The sequence below is a fragment of the Primulina tabacum genome, chromosome 4 (genome assembly GCF_025594145.1).
Source record: "Primulina tabacum isolate GXHZ01 chromosome 4, ASM2559414v2, whole genome shotgun sequence".
Classification (NCBI taxonomy): Eukaryota; Viridiplantae; Streptophyta; class Magnoliopsida; order Lamiales; family Gesneriaceae; genus Primulina; species Primulina tabacum.
The window spans coordinates 7,150,942-7,169,385 of NC_134553.1; the positions used below are offsets into that span (position 1 = coordinate 7,150,942).

Genomic DNA, 18,444 nt, shown 5'->3' on the forward strand with positions numbered 1-18,444 from the left:
AAGATTTGCAAAATCACCGGGAAATGGTTATTCATCAATATGAAAATATTATGATTATATACAGATCATTGTGGGCAACGGTTATTACAAAACTCATACCAAATGGAAGACGAGGTGTTGCAGTGAAATATTCTCAGACGCGAGAACAATAAAATGACAAATCAAAGAAAATGAATTTTATGCCGTACATCTTTTTTTTTTTGGAAAAACGTGTTGCTTGCAACAAGGAGTTACTGCTGAAACTAATATAAGGCAGAGATATGGAGGAACCGTCGATAATCAGAATACTGAATCCACAAACTCAGCAAGGCCGAGTTTTTGTTGAGAAAACAGTATTATTTCTTCCTTGTTGGCTTAAATTTCTATGGAATAAGAATCATAAACCGTATTTGAATAAAGAACCAGAAATGAAAATACAGATTACTATACATATAACAGATACATGATACTACAATGTGTTTCTTCCACTTGAATTTGTTTATCCTTGTAGTCCTAAACCCTTTCTTTGTACACGTGGTAATGATACGTATTCACCACCAAGAATTAGACTAAGCATGACATTCTGTCTGTACATTTAGAAAATATCACCAGAAACTATCATCAACACCGACAGGAGGGCGGTGATATTCTTTCTCAACCTCCAGCTCCAGCTCTGGTTCACCGGATTTAAACTCGTCTGATTCAACAGCTGCTAGGTTCTTTATATCGACCACTGACAGCTCATCAAGGCGTCTCACTACCAAATCAGCGGCTCCAAGCTCATATACAGGGTGTTTGCTAGCAGCGGCAACACATTTCATCCGAGCATCATGGGCTGCCTCAACCGTTTGATTCGAGTTTCCAAACACTATCACTCTCTCGGGTATGAATTGGAGGAGCTGTGCGGCATACACGAACATCTCTGGATCAGGCTTTCCTCGGTAGACATCCTCTGCGGCCACGATGACAGTAAACACCCCTTCGATCCCAATGGCTCTAATGGCTGTTTCGAGATACTTTCTCGGTCTAGTAGACACCAAAGCCATAGGAACATTGTACTGTATCAGAACATTAACGAATTCTTGAGACCCAGGGCGAAATGGATAAACCCCACCCTGCAAAGACTGGTAAATATCCTCTTTTCTTGATGCCAATCTTTTCACTTGGATTGGATCTCTCGACCAGCAGAGAACTTCGGATATTGCTTGCTCGTTCTTCATTCCTTCTAGTCTACGGAGTATGAAAGCTGGTGGTAGCGATTTTCCTTCTTCCTGAGAAAGAGCCAACCATGCTTGTTTCTCGAGATCAGGATTATACTCGATTAACACGCCTTCCCACTCAAATATAGCACCTAACCAACCACAACCAAGTCTTTCCTGCCGAAGTAATGGATTACCCAGTGTGGGACTATCTGCTTTATTTTCCGGTGGCCACAACCCCGGCCTCCGATCCAAGCCAGTCCCTATCCCGTACATAAACTCCTGATGAATTTGCTCTCTCCCACGATAGTAGTATACCTCCTTCGTCAATTCCATTGCTTGAGCCTTTAGCCACGACATCCTTGGCCGATCAAGTCGCAATCTTGGAAAAGCAGCAGATAAAGAAACTTCCTTACCAGGAAATTTTGTAAAGGTAAGGCGACAAAGATCAGCCGGCTTCCGCTTGTTTGAGACATTCTTGCAATAATGATTTCCATACACAGGTCGTAACCCTAATATGGATGTTGTCGCGATTGACTCCACCATCTTTATGTAATCAATCACCACAACAGCTCAACTCTACGATGGCTTCAGAACCCAATAACGTCCCACTTCCAAGTTCCAACAACACAAACAGAACTCTTATGAAATCAATATATATATTGTATTTGTACAAATTATCCCTTTTATCACAAGCCCTTCAAAATAGGAAAATATATCGCACAAACAAACTTCAATCAAATTACTTTGACCAATCTTTCCAAGACATAAAAACGATATATCTCCCTAATATCTTCTATACATTATTGTTGCTTAATTACTGTCTAAATTTCTAAGAACCTTCTTCTGGGGAGAAGTAAGAAAACCAAATGACGCAAAAGTTATTCTCACGAAAAGTAAACAATAAAGAAAAAGTAACGCAAAGATTGTAATTTTATTCACTCCCAATTACAGTAAACAATCAAATACAAAGATTTAGCAACACTGACCCAAGCAAAAAAAAAAATTTAATTTAAAATCCAAGCCCAGAAGCAGAAAATTCATAACAAAGAAAATATTTTCACACACCCAGAAAACCAATTGATCTCAACAAAGCAAATAGAAAAGCAATTGGCCAAGAAATTGTAGAATATATCTACAGACACACAGAAAATCAAGGACTTATGAGTTATGAAGAAGCTATTTAAGAGTAACCTGGAACGGGTTAGGGGAAAGGGGTTGGATGATAAAGATGAGATTTTTATTGATCTGAAGAAACGTAAGATCGTGGAGTAATTTGTTTTCCTTCGTATTTGTGTGGTTTACAGGCAACGCGGCGGAGTTTGACAAAAATCTGTGCGATACTGGTTATAAAAATTCGTGAGATCGTCTGATTTGCTCAACAAAAAAGCAAACCGCGACACTGGTGCAAGTTTTTTTATTGGAAAATGCTTGTGTGAGACGATCTCACATGTCGTATTTTGTGAGATGTGTCTCTTATTTGGGTCGTCCATGAAAAAATATTATTTTTTATATTAAGAATATTACTTTTTATTGTGAATATCAGTAGGGTTGACCCGTATCACAGATAAAGATTCGTAAGACCATCTCACAAAAGACCTGCTTTTTTTATTTTACCAAACGAAACGTGCCGATTAATATTTCGAGAAGAAAATTGGGAAATTATCACGAGGGGTGTAGAATTTTCTTCCTAGTTTCGGGCGACATGTTTTTAAATTTTATTTTAAACAATACTGCTACAATCAATATATATGGGATTAATTAATATCTCGTGTCAAAATATTATATTAAATTAATTAGAAATGATAAAAAGGTTATATTTAATTAAATTTGGGATTCAAGTTTTGGTGAATAAATTGATGGAAATTTTTCAAAGTGAATTTAATCGTACTTGATGTCAAATTAATTTAGATTTACTAGTCAATTTTGTAAGATGAATCTTTTACTTGATCCGATCTATAAAAGTATGACTTTTTTTATGTCAAAATCATTATTTTTCACTCTAAATATGGATCAGAGCAACTCATCTTACATATATCGTCTCACTGGAGATATACTCTAATTTTTAGTAGTATGATAAAAAAATCTCTCTTTTAAAAATAAAATAAAAATACATTTACATTATATAAGAAACATATGATGAGTAGCACACTCAACAAACGAGCCCGATCATCGGTATAATATTTTTGGGAAATGAAGGAAAATTAAATTAAAACTAAACTAGATATGAAAATCGATCTAAAAATGGGACAATAATTTTTAGGAGAAATAATAAAAATTAAATATGTGAGTAATATTCCTTTTGTTTTCAGACTTGGAACATTTCGCATCATATTTTTTTATGGTAAACCATAAGATCCTAACAAATAAAATTTCGAGATGTTTTTCAAGGTAATTTACTTTTTTGGTATATGGTATAATATGGTCCTCTAGGTGATAAAACAAGATATTTGATATTAGATATTATAGGTGCCTTTTCTGTCTCCTCGTAATCCAAACGATCTCTTATTAAGATTAGTTAATTTTGATGAGTCGGGATATGCAAATTCTTTTAAAACATTTTATTTTGTTTCCTGAGAATATGTTTCTTGTGAGACAGTATCACATATCTTTATATGTAAGACGGGTCAATCCTATCGATATTCACAATAAAAAGTAATACTATTAGCATAAAAAGCAATAATTTTTCATGGATGACCCAAATAAGAGATTCGTCTAACAAAATACGACCCGTGAGACCGTCTCACACAAGTTTTTGTCTCACAGATTTATATTTGAGAGACAAGTCGATCTGGTTCATACTTGCAGTGAAAAATAATATTTTTGACATAAAAAATAATATTTTTGAAGATCGGATCAGGTCGGAAATTAGTTCAATAAAATTGACTCGTAAGATTTTTTTATAGAAGTTTTTATGTTATTCTTGTAATTCCAACAAGCGTGATAAATATGGGTTTTCCTTTATTTCTGCTTTTTATGGTATTACTATGATAAGTGTGAATAGAGAATAACCCATAGATCTGCTTATAACATAATATTCCATTTGTTTTTCCTTTCTGCTTATAACATAATATTCCATTTGTTTTTCCTTCAACAGAAATAAATTACTATTCTAAAAAAATAATTAATTATAGTTAAAAATAAGTAATTACAGTTCGATATACACGGAAATAAATTTTGATAAATTATATATATATGTATATATATAATTCATAAAGGACGTGGTCTCATAAAACACACAACAAATGTAAGGAATTTAATACATACTGGTGCACCGATTTATACAATATTTTTTATAATTCATTTTGTCTATAGTTAAAAGAAGATAAAAATATAATTGTAAGAAATAATAAATGACTACACTACACTACAATTTCGATAAATAAATTAGAAAAAAAATCTAACAAGAATTGAAACTATAGCTTGATTTACCATTGTTGTTGAATTCAATTCAACCTTAAACCAATTATATTGGTGGATTTAATTAAATTATCGGATCAAATTCGAATAGATTCAATCTGTTAATCATTCATACACCGGTTTCTGATTATTTGGATAGTAGATTAGTTCCAATATATTAAAAAAAATATTCTGGATTCTTCTCGTAATTTCTGAAATTTCCACCATTTCATACAACGAGAAACAAGTGGCATAATGTTCTTGTTATTTAAACGACGAAAAAAATACAACAGACAGATAATCCAGTTTGAGAACACTTGTTTCTACAAAAATAATAAATTGAAAAATTCTAAAACAGGAACATATTTTCATCTTTTTATTTTTTTATCATTGAATTTTCATCAAAATTTCACCCCATTTTTACTTATTTTATTTATTTTTAACTATAGTAATTTTATTATTTATTAATTTCTAATATCAAGTTTTTTTTAATATAATTGTCACGTCTTATATAAATTATAAAATTTATACATACTATTAAAGGTGTATTTATTCTTTTATTATAATCTTATATATCCCTAGTTCAATATTTACTATTACCTTATTACATCATACCACGTTAATCATTTAAGGTCACTGATTAAATTTATGTTATTTAAAAGTAACATATTTAAAGACAATAAAATAGTGCTCATCGCTATTGTTTAAAGTCATTTCAACAATAAATGCATCTATTTTTTTAAAAAAATTTAGAAATCAAAAGGAATTATTTGTTTACATATTAATTAAAAATAAATATAACAAGCCAAAGCATGGAAAATTCAATTATATATGGAGAGTCGTGTACCATAATCAAATATGATAGAATTAGTACTTTGATGAATGAAATAGAGATCCAAACAAAGGTCTTGATTAAGGGATTTCTAAAAAGAGGCCTCCCAACTCATGATGTGATCAAAGGATTGAATATCCATTGGTTTATAAACAAAAGAAGAAAATATAGAAGAAATTTTTTTTTTTTTTTTTGGCTTAGGAAAGAAAGAGGTATTACAGATGGTAATTAATATTTGAACAGTGATTTAGCAAAAAAGAATTCAATTGTTTTGATTCAAAGGTCTATATATAGTTGTTGGAGTTATATCAATATAATTAAATGAAAAAATTACATTTTGTTTAGCTATTTAGCTAACTTGCAAGTTTTCATTTTGATCATGTTATTGAATCATTTCACAGTCTAAGTTTACTAACATATAATTTTTTAAAAAGAAATTATAGTCTTTTTTCACTTGATTGCTGATGTATTATCTGACACGTCACAGTTTGAGTAGTTTGGTAAAGTTGAACTTGACTGGTAATAATTTATCTGGTCCAATAACAACAGGTTTGGAGAACTTGAAAGGGCTGACTAATTTAGATTTGAGTTATAATGAACTCACTGGTGAGCTTCCTTCATCTCTTGCGAGCATAATTAACCATTGTCGGGTTTTATGTCCAGCAGAACATGCTTTCTCGACTGGTTGATCAGTTTGAAACTCTTTTCTTTGGGGAAAAAACAATCATTTTTAGTGACTTGTTATCATTTTATATACAAAATTAATGATTCGATGAAAAATAATTAAAATTGAGAAAAATAAAATGCAAAATAGTGGATTAAAACTATAAATTGGCCGATAGCATAATCAAAATAAAAAACGTACAAGTTGTATTATCGAAAGTGTAATTTCTTTATTAAATATCAGTAACATATGCCAAAATATCTTTTATCTCATCTCATATAAATAAATAGATAACATGCAGATTGAATTATCTTAAAATCTATATTTGAAATATTTGTTATTTATTCATACATACGATACGTAGAATAACACTAATGAAATAACATTAATACAACCAAAGCTTCATTTCCTAAATAACATATTTAAGAAAATGATACTCGCAGTCATCTTTATTGTATTTAATCCAAGATCTAGCCCCATACCTGGTGGTAATAGGGGTGATCGTTGATCAATGCGGATTAGTGAAAAAAAGAAGAAAAATAAATAAAAAAATCAAGGCATGCATATTGTTTATTTTTTCATGTAAATCATTAAGCTTTACTGTTGTTGGGACTGGATCTCATTGTTTCCCCCTTTGTACCCATATATGCTTCTTTTCTTGATTCCTTTGAGCGTGAAAAAAATCTGAGTGATGATTTTCATGTGAGTATTTGCTTCTTCTTTTTTTGTCATTGGTTTATTTTAACTCTCTTTTCTTCATTAGCTAAATGTGAAATGGAGTTTTCTCAGACAAGACTTTGAGTTCAAGAGATGAAGCAAATGATTGCATTTACTTGCAATTTGTTGGGTTTTCTTTGGCTTCACTCCTCTGAGATCATAAGCGTGATATGGTAGTTTTTCATGGAAATTGTACTTTTATTGGCGTGGAATGCAAAGTTGTCCAAAACTTGATTTTCATTTGTCCAGTATTAGCATTGTATTGCTTTAATATTGTTAGAAACTTTGAGTTCAAATGTGGTAAAAATTGGATTTTTGAGGTTTCTGTATAATTGCTATTGGGACAACATGATTAGTGGGGTCTATGTACTCGGTGTCATTGTGGTATAAAATCTCCAGATGTGTCTTTGAAATGCAGAGGAAATTATTTTCTTGCCTCAAAGAGTGTTAGCTTAGTAACAAATACCGATATATATTGTTGGTTAACCAGAAGATATGGGTATGAGATTCTTTCCATTGTATTTACCAGTTTTCTCATTGAAGGTGCATTACAACAAGTTTCGGGTTTTATATATTTTTTGTTTGAAATTGGATTCTAGGCTGTCTTGACGAATCAGCATGCATTTCAATCCATTATGTCCTTGTTGAGAAGCCAACTCTTGATAGTTCATTTCAGTATGATTATTTTGTTAGCATATTATGCTATGGTTATACTTGGGCTTCGATATTCTTGGTGATTTACTGTATTTGAGTTGTTGAATTCGGAGTATAATAATGTTGTTCATGATATGTTCAGAAACATTTATTGGTTTTAAATTTAGAGATGTTATTTGATTTATTGTCCGTTTTTTGAAATTCATGTGTTCTTTAGGTGTCATACCTATAGATGAGACTAGACTTGGTAGAAATGGAGCCAAACTCGAACTCGTATTCTGTCGTAGATAGTCCCACATCTGTCCTCCCTGCTTCTCGGCCTAGTTCAAAAGAAGCAAATAAAAAATCAAATGGAAATCCCAAGTATGCAAATGATATACCGAGTCTACAAAAACAGTTCTCCAAAATTAGCTTTAGTCGCTGCATAGTGCGCCCTATCTAGAGATATTCGATCTAGAAGACACACACTGGTAGATAACGAGGTGCTGAAAAGGGGGTCGTTCTGTTTAAAGTTCCGAAGGAGGAGGCAGCCAAAGAAAGCTGATGCTATTGCTGGAAGGAAAATAATGAAGTTCTCTCCGGAAATTGCATCAACATTTTCATTTAGGTGTTTGTGGTTAGTTATGCCACTTCAGATGTAGATAGCTATTCAGTTGAACAAAGTACGTCCTCAGAAATGTCTCTCTCAGAACAAACTACTACTTATGACCGTTTTCAGGATCTCGCGATCATATCTGAATCTAGCATTTATTCTAAAATGGATGGTAGCAGGGTACAAGAAAGAGGTCTCTCTTTCAATTTGCACAGGTCATTATCAGCAAGATTCCCTTTGCCACATTCACCTGCTCAATCAGAGAGTGGTAGCTCAAAAACCAGCAGTCCAAAGGCTCGTTATAATCCTGTAAGAAATATTTTTGATCCATTTGTTAAATTCAAGTCCCAAAGAAGCGCATTGAGTAGAGCCAGCAATGCAAGCCGGGAAAGAATTAGCAGGGATATTGATGGCAATTGTAAAAATACGACTTTCAAATCCCAGTTGAATGATATATCAGACAAGTCACACTATGTGGAACACGATCCTCGTTCCAAAAGGAAAGGAAACCACAATTCCTTTCCCCGGTATTCTCCTGCACATCTTCGTGGTCTTCTCAGGTTCGAATATAAGCACGGGATGCCATTTTTCGAGTTCACAGTGAAGTCACCGGATGATAACTATGTTGCAAAAACATGGAAGTTCGAAAATAGTGTATCTCAGGTTTATACCTTCCATTCACTTCATCAAAGAAGGAAGAGCAATGCTAGTGGATGTGGATATAAAGACTACAGCCGAGAATCACCTATCATGGGACAGATGCATGTCTCTTGTTATCCCTGTCAAGAGGTAAAAGTCGGGGGGGATTTTAGCAACTCTATGGTAACAGAGTTTGTGTTGTACGATGTTTCCCTTTGGAGAAAAAGTGTCACCTCTCAAAATAATCACCTGGTTTCTGATGACATTTTACCCTGGGGTAGTTGTGAGCTAAATGAAGACTCATCCACAAACAAGAATAAAGATAAAACGAAGAATTCTCGTGAGAACAATCATTTTGATTTGTTGGCTTCTCGGTGTCTGGAAGCTGGAGAACTGCATCCAGGACTTGAAATTGCCTCCATTATCACGCAAATCCCTTTTGAGAAGAGAGAGAGCGTGAAATTCAAGAATGGAGATATAAATATTAATAATCGACTCCCTAACTTGCTAGATAATTGTCGGATCGAGAGGGAAAATAAGGGTGTTTTTGAACACTCAAGTCCTCGGATTATGCATGTTGTGATTCCAGGTGGAAGCCATAGTTTGCCGAGCAGTAAAAGTCGGGGTCCTTCATCGATACTAGATAGATGGAGATTAGGCGGAGGATGCGACTGTGATGGATGGGATATGGCTTGTCCCCTCGACGTTTTTGGCTGTGCAAATATTCATATCGCTGACGGTCGTCCCTTCATGACTGAGGATCAAGTTCTGATACAGCTCTTTGCCGAGGTAACTTCACCATTTTCTTTTTAGTCTGGAGCAAAAGAAATAAATTTTATATCAGTCATGCATATCAAATGGTGGGTAGCTTGTACTATTTTTGTTACTTTAATAAAATAAGAAAAGTCATGCACCCTTTTATTAAAAAAATTTCTGTTTGAAATATCATATCCTGTGAGTTAAAGTCAATAACAGAATTTGTGCTTGGCCTCATCATATAAGTAACTTTTACAAGATTTTTTTAACAAGAATTTTACTATATTTTCTCTCTAAATAATTATGATCTGAACTGGAGAGCACAATGGCTGATCAACAAAATAAATGTACTTAATATTAGTACTAAAGTGCACTGGGACAAGTAGAAAAAAATCCAGACATCCTTAGTATGATTTAGGAGTATTTTCTTTTAGAAACTCTGAAACATGCAGATATCGTTTAACTCCGGCATGATAACTCACTTGGTCTTTACAGCTTCTGTACTGCCTAATTTTCTACAGGGGAGAAAAGACAGCGTCCCACGATTTACGATGAATTTAATCGAGGATGGAAAATATGCAGTTGATTTCCATGCACAATTAACTTCATTACAAGCATTCTCCATATGCATTGCTATGTTGCATTCATCAGAAACCGCCACCGCTGCTAGGAACAAGAAAAGCAACCAAATGCTTCGTGCTGATTCGATGAGGGTATTTCCCAAGTAGGAAACTGAAATATTGGTAGATGACGTGCAGGAGGAAAATAGATTTCAAGTTAACAAGAAGAACGTGGAAGAAATATTGCCATCTCTTGTACTCGATTCTCCATTCTCTCCAATTGCCCGAGCATAGATAGGCGGTGTAATGAACGAAGAGATGATCATTAATGCATGAGATTAAGAAATCGAGACTAATTTCTACAAGAAAGTTGGTACGAGGAATCTGAAAGTTCTGTTTCCACAGTGTATGTGTGAGTTGAGAGTGAGTGTTGTGTGTATTAGAATGTAGGTGTTGTGCGTAGGTGTTGTAACACCCACGACAACATGCAGCGGAAATTATGATTTTAACACACCTACACGTAGCTGGAATAATGATAATAATACGAGATACGAGATGTAAATTATGCATAAGTATAAAATACTTGTGCGGTGCCTCAGGGCAAAATAATTCACTAGAAAAACTTGTAAGTTTACAAAAACCAATACTAGTGAAAGAATAAAACAACTCCCTTATTAAGGCGAGTAACAAATTGCATCCTAAACCTCTAACAAACCGTATAACCAAAATATATAGGATGCATCAACTGAGAAGTGAAAAAAATCTTCAAAACTCCACACACTAATCAACACGGTGATTAGGTGTTGTCTTCGGATGTTGGCAGCACTTCACAGCAACAAGTTATCAATGACGCGATGGCTTCAATCAGAAAACCTTTTCTTCGTACAAATGCATCTCTGTCTCTCCGAAAGTTTTTGCTCTGTATCGTCACTCTCTCACCCTTTTGTTTCTTCTCCTTTGAGTTCTATTTAACATAGAGAAAACCAATTTCATTAGGAAACAAACTCTTTTTAAAACAAGGATCATATCTTAAAGATATTGTGATATCATATCTTAAAGATATTATGATATCATATCTTAAAGATATTACGAGTCATATCAAATATAGTCTTATATCACATATTGAATTTATAAGAGATCATATCATCAATTTCGAGATTATCCTCATGTCTAGAAAGGCAAAATATTAAAGATAAAAAAGGAAAATATATCAAGAAATAAAATTACTTTCAATCTCCCCCTTTTTGCCTTTCTGGACAAAACAACCCAAAAATGGTTGTACATCTCAGCTCCCCCTGAGTTAGCAAATCAGTGACTCAGCCAACTTTAGTTGACTCCCCCTGAATTAGCAAATCAGTTGACTCCCCCTGAATTAGCAAATCAGTGACAGCCAACTTTAGTTGACTCCCCCTGAATTCTACCGTTAAGCCTTCCCCTGATGAAAAATACAGTTCACACAGATGTTGTATGTTAGATGTTGCAACATTCAGATCATAACACCGAAATAGTTCATTAATCAGGAGGGACAAAGATCAGAGAGAATAAAAGGATAACTAAAATACTAAAACCATCAAGAGAGAAAAAAAACTCAAAATCTCATTATCCTTCATTACTGCCATCATCATCAGCCATTTTTGCTCCACTGGTTCCAGCTATATCTGTATCTACTCCCCTTTTTTGTCCAGAATGGACACTTTCACCCAGCAGAAGCTCATAGTCAGCCACTTGATTTTCATAATGTTCAATGGTTTTCTTGGCATTTTCAATCTGTTGTCGACCATAGGCAATCTGAGCTTGAATGTAGGAGATAGACAGTGTGACATAACCAGTAGGAGGAACATCTGTAGGTGGCTGTTCAGCTGTCTCAGGCACATGTTCAGATGTTGTATCATCAGTGTTGCCAACATCCGGAGCAACATTTGAATGCAGCCAAGGCAGATCGATCTTTCTGTTGCCTTTGAAATAAGCAGGAGAAATCTTCAGAGGATCTTTGACAGGGCAATGATCTTCATCAATATCCTTAATGAAACCTTGAGATTCCAAGATTCCATAAATCAGTGAAGGGTAGGGCAACTTTGTTTTCTTGAAGTCTCCTTCAGCATATTGCAATGCTGTCCTGAACACCATATTTCCAAAGTTAAAGGCCCTTTCAGTACCAATAGCAAACAACACCAGGGCCTGAGATCTAGTCACAGTAGTAGAATTGGTTGACAGTGTCCAATTCCAGATTGATGTCTTGTGCAGCACGGAGAAAAAAGAAGTGAGATTAGCAGCACTCAACTTCTTGGGATAATCAGGGAATACTTTGATCCTCTTCAACTTCCTCAATATCCTGAGTGTTGTAGAATGCATTGATCACAGAAGGTGAGAACTTGTAGATACGATCACGAACAAACACTCTCCCATACTTCACCGATTCCTCATCTCCAACACTGCCCAGGAGATTGCAGTAGAATTCTAACACTACACGGCGACAGTAGGGCATAACAGTAGTGACTGTGGATAGCAACCTTCGGTTCTTGAGAAACTCAATCAAATTGTATTTCCCATATGCATTAACATCAATATTTTTCTCCTCAATCAGCTCTCTCTGAACAAACAGCGGCCATAATGCCAAGGCATCCTCAGAATAAAATTTGGGGTAAAAAGACTTACTTAAATCATAGTCAGCATAGTCAATGTTGTGCTCGGTGTTGTCAACATCCACCTCAACACCGGCAGCAATATCAGTAGCATCATCTTCAGAAGACTCGCTAGATTCAGAGTCAATGTCCTCAGATGCATCATCACCTTGTTCCTCAGATTCAAAGTCAGATACAGACGATGAGGAGGAGTCATCAGAGGCACCAGGCCGGTTTTGCTCGAATTCCTTCATTATTTCTGAGTCACGTTCATTCTCCTTAGCCATTTGTTTTCGGGCGGCCTTATCTTCTTTGAGCTGAGCAAGAAACTCTGCCAAAGATTGTTCATCATCTTCAGGTTCACCAGGAGATTGTTCTTCTGCAGCTTCATGAGAATCCGTGAATGGGTTTGGCTTTTGACTACCAGAAGTAGAACCAGATTCCTTAGCAGCAACAGTTGGTTTGGGGCGAGCCACCAACTCAAAATTATCATCATTGGAGTCGTCTCCAGATGAGAAATCAGGGTCCAGAATAAATGGGACGGTGGATGCCCTTGGTTTCTTGGTATGGACAAAGTCAGGATCGAACCCTGTTTGTCTCTTTGACTTACGGCGCATAGGAGCAGTGGGAAAAGCTTTATTCAAGACTTCAAAGTCCGGTGGATTCTCGACATTGATCTCGTTCCCAGGTTCACCAGGAGCGATCATTTCCAGCGGAGTTGGTTCTTCTGACACGCCCACAATTTCCATCCCCTCAACATTGGTTTCGGCTGTGGGTGTTGTGTCAGGTGATTTTCCACCCATGCTCGCAGCCATTTCACTCCTAATGTCGTGAGGATCAAAGCCAGCCATCTGCGAAATAGAGAATAGCAAAGTAGGGAAGTTCGAAGAAGACAGAAATTTACGAAGAACACAGATACTTTTGCGCGAAAAAGAAAATAAATAGTTAGGGTAGGAGAGATTTTAGAATATGAGGGAAAATAGTAAGCCGTAAAGTTGTTCCTTATTTATCCTTAAATATTTAAGCACACCTCTCCAACGGTAACATTCTGTTGAGCCGCAACTTCAGCACCTTTTCAACGCAATTTTTACTCTCACCCAACGGTAACTTTCTGAAACAGTGCCATCATTATTTCAAGAAATCAGGCAGGATAAAACACCACGTCGAATTAACCCCACAAACAGTTAGAAATCAAGAAATTTCAAAATTAAGTCGGTTAGGGTTTTCTTCGTATTTCATGAATTAAAAACTGATAGCCCACTGGTCATGATGAATTCACATAACAGCAGTATGAATGACTTAAATTTATGCCTAAAGTATGATCAAAAATGAAATGCACACGCATGTGATCAAACTGTGATCAGTCGTACTTAGGTGTTGGCAACACCTCTTGGCAACACTCACAAGTTGGACTCAAACTTTCTTAAACATTTTTTAATTCAGACATGGTAGCTCCCACTCTAGAAGAACGGTCTTCATAGGACTCCTCTAGGTAGCTTTTTCCATCTGTATTTTGACTTAGAAGTGGTAGCTCCCACACTAGAAGAACGGTCTTCATTGGACTCCTCTAGGTAGCTTTTTCCATTTTCTTCTAAACATTTTTTTTGTTCTATTTTATTCTCTTTTCTATTTTTCACCATATTGCTCAAGAATTTTCTAAGTCATTATCTACATTGGACAAGATCATGTGGTACACGATCATCCTCAACAGCTTTATGACTTAGATTGAGCACACACCATTCTTTGGAGAATATTGATGGAAAGTTTGATTCACAACTGAGAGCACGCCATTCAGTATCCTACACTTGTACAGGCTTCACACAAAGCAGGATGTATGCAATATGTCTAGCATCCTAAAAATAAAATGTACATGCATGCTGGGTGTTGTCCACAGGTGTTGTAACACCGAGGACAACATCCGTGAGTGATCATTGTGTACACAAGCTGAGAGACTTCCTAAGATTGAAAAATCTCTCAAAATCCAATGGTTTTGTAAAAATATCAGCCAGTTGGTTCTCAGGTTCCAACAAATTCCATTCGAATTGTACCCTTATCAACCAAATCTCGAATAAAATGATGTCTAATGTCTATGTGTTTCGTTCGAGAGTGTTGTACTGGATTTTTTGAAATATCAATTGCATTTGAATTGTCACAGTATACAATTAAGGTGTCACTGTTGAAACCATAGTCTTTAATCATTTGATTCATCCACAAAAGTTGTGAACAACAGCTAGCAGCTGCAACATATTCAGATTCAGCAGTGGACAGAGTTACACAATTTTGCTTTTTACTATACCATGACACCAAATTGTTACCAAGATAAAAACACCCACCCGTGGTACTTTTCCTATCATCTAAGTTTCCAGCCCACTCAGCATCACTAAAGCCCACTAAATTGGTGTTTGTTTCTTTGGTGTACCACAAACCTAAGTCAACTGTTCCAAATATATATCGCAAAATTCTTTTGACAGCCTTTAGATGAGTGACTTTAGGATCAGCCTGGTACCTAGCACACAAACAAACACTAAACATGATGTCGGGACGACTTGCACTTAAGTAAAGAAGACTGCCTATGATGCTGCGATACTGGGTGTTGTCAACACCTGCCGCAACATTGTCTTTGGACAATTTTTCAGTCGACCCCATTGGTGTTTTCATGTGCTTAGTGTTCTCAGTAGAGAATTGCTTCACCAAATTCTTGGCATACTTGGATTGACATAGAAAGATACCATCATGCATTTGTTTAATTTGCAATCCAAGAAAAAAACTTAATTCTCCTACCATGCACATTTCAAAAGTGGTAGACATGCATTTAACAAATTCATCAACATGCTTTTGAGAAGAACCACAAAAAATGATGTCATCCACATAAATTTGACACACAAGAATATCATGCTTCGATTTTTGAATAAAAAGGGTTTTATCAACCTCACCTCTTTTGAAGCCTAAGTCAAGCAGATATTCAGTAAGCCTTCCATACCATGCTCTTGGAGCTTGTTTAAGTCCATAGAGTGCTTTGTTCAACTTGTAGACATGGTTCGGGTGGTGTGGATCTTCAAATCCTTTAGGTTGGCTTACATAAGCTTCTTCTTTCAAGATGCCATTCAAAAAGGCACTTTTCGCATCCATTTGATATAATTTTATGTCCATGTAACATGCAATAGCAAGTAAAAGTCTAACCGATTCAATCCGGGCAACAGGGGCAAACGTTTCATCAAAATCAATTCCTTCAATTTGAGTATACCCTTGAGCCACTAGCCTAGATTTATTTCTCACAACAATTCCAGATTCATCAGTTTTGTTTTTAAAGATCCATTTGGTTCCAATAACATTCACATTATCGGGTCTGGGAACCAAATCCCACACATCATTCCTAACAAATTGTTCAAGTTCCTCATGCATTGCATCAACCCAAAATTCATCTTTTAAGGCTTCATTTATATTTTTGGGTTCCATGAGTGAAACAAAACAAGAGTGACTTACTTGAGAGTATACGGAAGTCATGCATACTAGTCCCATCATTTTGCGATAGTCTACCTTCTCTTTTCTTCTCGTTTGCATTCCTCCAAATGTTTCTCCAATGATCTGAGATGATGGATGATTTTTCTGAACCTTGCTGGGAATATCAATCTCTTCATTGGTTACACTGTCATCATTCTCAGTATGCTTTCCTAGTTCATCATTTGATTCTGCCAGTGCAGGTGTTGTCTCCGGTGTTACAACACCGGGTGCAACATCTGTGTTAGGCAGTGTCTCACTTTCGTTGAGCAGCCCATCAATATCATCCTCGATTGTTTTTCCCGTTAGATCTGCAAGATCATCAAAAACAACGTTAATAGACTCCATAGTCGTTCTTGTTCTCAGATTATACACGCGATAGGCACGACTATTAGATGAATAACCAACGAATAAACATTTGTCACTTTTAGAGTCAAACTTTGCAAGATGGTCTCGGTCATTCAAAACATAACATACACACCCAAAGACATGAAAATACTTAAGGTTCGGCCTCTTTCCCATGATGATTTCATAAAATGTCATAGTAGAACCACTCCTTAAGTACACATGATTTGAAATATGACATGCTGTGTTCAAGGCCTCGGCCCAAAATCTCTTTGAAATATTCTTTGAACTTAACATGACCCTAGCCATTTCTTGCAGTGTCATATTCTTCCTTTCGGCTATTCCATTTTGTTGAGGAGTCTCAGGGGCCGAAAATTCATGAGTTATCCCTCTCTTTTCACAAAATGATATAAAGTGTGAGTTTTCAAATTCTTTACCATGGTCAGTCCTTATCTTACCAACCCTCAGATTATGTAGATTAGTAATCTTAGCATGTAATTTCTTGAAAACATCAAATGTATCGGATTTTTCTCTAAGAAATCTTACCCAAGTAAAGCGAGAGAAATCATCCACACAAACGCATGAATACTTCTTACCTCCAAGACTTTCCACTTCCATTGGACCCATAAGATCCATGTGCAAGAGTTCAAGACACCGTGTTGTCCCAAAGTGTTGCAACACTTGATGGGGAACACGTGTTTGCTTACCCTTTTGACATGCACCACAAACATACGGAATTCCAGAGGATAAATTAGGCATACCTCTCACAGCATCGTACTTACCAAGGTTCTTTAATGTCTTGAAGTTTGCATGTCCCAATTTTTGATGCCACAAGTTTAATTCACTCACCTTTGAATGATTGCATACTAAGTCTTCTCCAAGTTGATAGCAATTATCAGCAGACCTTGTACCTGTCAAAATACGAGTATTAGAATTATCAAACACTTCACAATTGTCTTTATCAAACTTAACATGCAAACCGTCATCACAAAGTTGACTTATGCTTATTAAGTTTGAGTTAAGCCCTTCGACATAAAGCACATTGTGTAGATTAGGCAGTCCATCAACATTCAAGGTTCCTTTGCCAGCAATTCTTCCTTTAGCACCACCACCATATGTCACATGACCACTCCTCAGTTCAACATAGTCAATCAAATGGTCTTTATAACCTGTCATGTGGCGCGAACAGCCACTGTCAAAGTACCATATTCCTGCAATGTTAGTCTTTAATGAAGTATAAATAACGGAACATTGAATCTTAGCCTTTGGTACCCAAACCCTTTTTACCGTCGGTTTTCTGTTGGCAGTGTTGCGTCGGGTGTTGTACAACACCTGTGGCAACACCTGTTCTGATTCCCATCTCTTGTAATCATCTCTCAGTTTAAAGCAGTAGAGTTTGATATGACCAGGTCTAAAACAATAGTGGCAGATAAAGTGGCGTTTTCTGGATTTGGACTTCTTGGTAGATATTTGCCTTTTAGATGGAGCACATTTTTCAGTTTGTGTAGCATTTGAGGTTTCAACACTTCCTTTGACAAAAACAGTTGGTTTTCTCTTAGTATTGGAAGATTCTCCAATTTCGAACAGACTGTTCGGATAACCAAGTCCAGCTTTGTCATTTTGTCCAATCATCAAAAGTGAATCAAATTTGGATGAACTTGAATTCACCTTGGCAAGAATCTGAGTTGCTTCTCCAAGTTCCTCTTTGACTTTACATAATTCCAAATCTTTCTTGCTTAAGATTACTTCAAGTCGTGAAATTTGTGACTTTAACTCAGCATTCTCTTTGGAGAGAATTGCATTTCCTTTAGTTCTTTTGATCCAGTCTTCATATAATTCTTCGTACATCGTCTGCACACTTTCTAGAGTGACTTCATCATCATCTACCTCTTGAGTTTCAGACTGACTTGCCTCCGCAAGGGTTGTAGATTTAAGACATACTGAATTCGAAGAGGTGTTGCGGCCAGGTATTGCAACACCTGTGGCAAC

The 18,444-nt window shown here is 35.9% G+C and overlaps 2 protein-coding genes across 6 annotated transcripts; one reads left to right on the plus strand and one right to left on the minus strand.

The window, feature by feature from the left end:
• Positions 1-410: 410 nt before the first annotated feature.
• On the minus strand, positions 411-2,513 carry LOC142542882 (5-amino-6-(5-phospho-D-ribitylamino)uracil phosphatase, chloroplastic-like). Its single transcript, XM_075649772.1, has one exon. It carries the CDS (start codon positions 1,722-1,724, stop codon positions 585-587), a length of 1,140 nt encoding a protein of 379 aa, XP_075505887.1. The 5' UTR covers positions 1,725-2,513; the 3' UTR covers positions 411-584.
• A 4,088-nt stretch (positions 2,514-6,601) lies between these two features.
• On the plus strand, positions 6,602-10,373 carry LOC142542883 (uncharacterized). Of its 5 annotated transcripts, none has more exons than XM_075649775.1 (3): positions 6,602-6,775; positions 7,662-9,464; positions 9,953-10,373. In XM_075649775.1, the coding sequence occupies exons 2-3, from the start codon at positions 8,121-8,123 to the stop codon at positions 10,157-10,159; spliced, it is 1,551 nt and encodes a 516-aa protein (XP_075505890.1). In that variant the 5' UTR covers positions 6,602-6,775; positions 7,662-8,120; the 3' UTR covers positions 10,160-10,373. The 5 variants fall into 5 exon arrangements, with proteins under 5 accessions (XP_075505890.1, XP_075505888.1, XP_075505889.1 ...); XM_075649773.1 differs by lacking the exon at positions 6,602-6,775 and adding an exon at positions 6,782-7,465; XM_075649774.1 differs by lacking the exon at positions 6,602-6,775 and adding an exon at positions 6,782-7,289.
• Positions 10,374-18,444: the final 8,071 nt, after the last annotated feature.

Excerpts from the sequence above, each read along its gene's own strand:
- LOC142542883 (XM_075649775.1), top strand. The coding sequence starts at position 8,121 with ATGTCTCTCTCAGAACAAACTACTACTTATGACCGTTTTCAGGATCTC. Across the intron at positions 9,465-9,952 it reads TGATACAGCTCTTTGCCGAG|GGGAGAAAAGACAGCGTCCC; the intron begins GTAACTTCACCA and ends AATTTTCTACAG.
- LOC142542882 (XM_075649772.1), bottom strand. The coding sequence starts at position 1,724 with ATGGTGGAGTCAATCGCGACAACATCCATATTAGGGTTACGACCTGTG.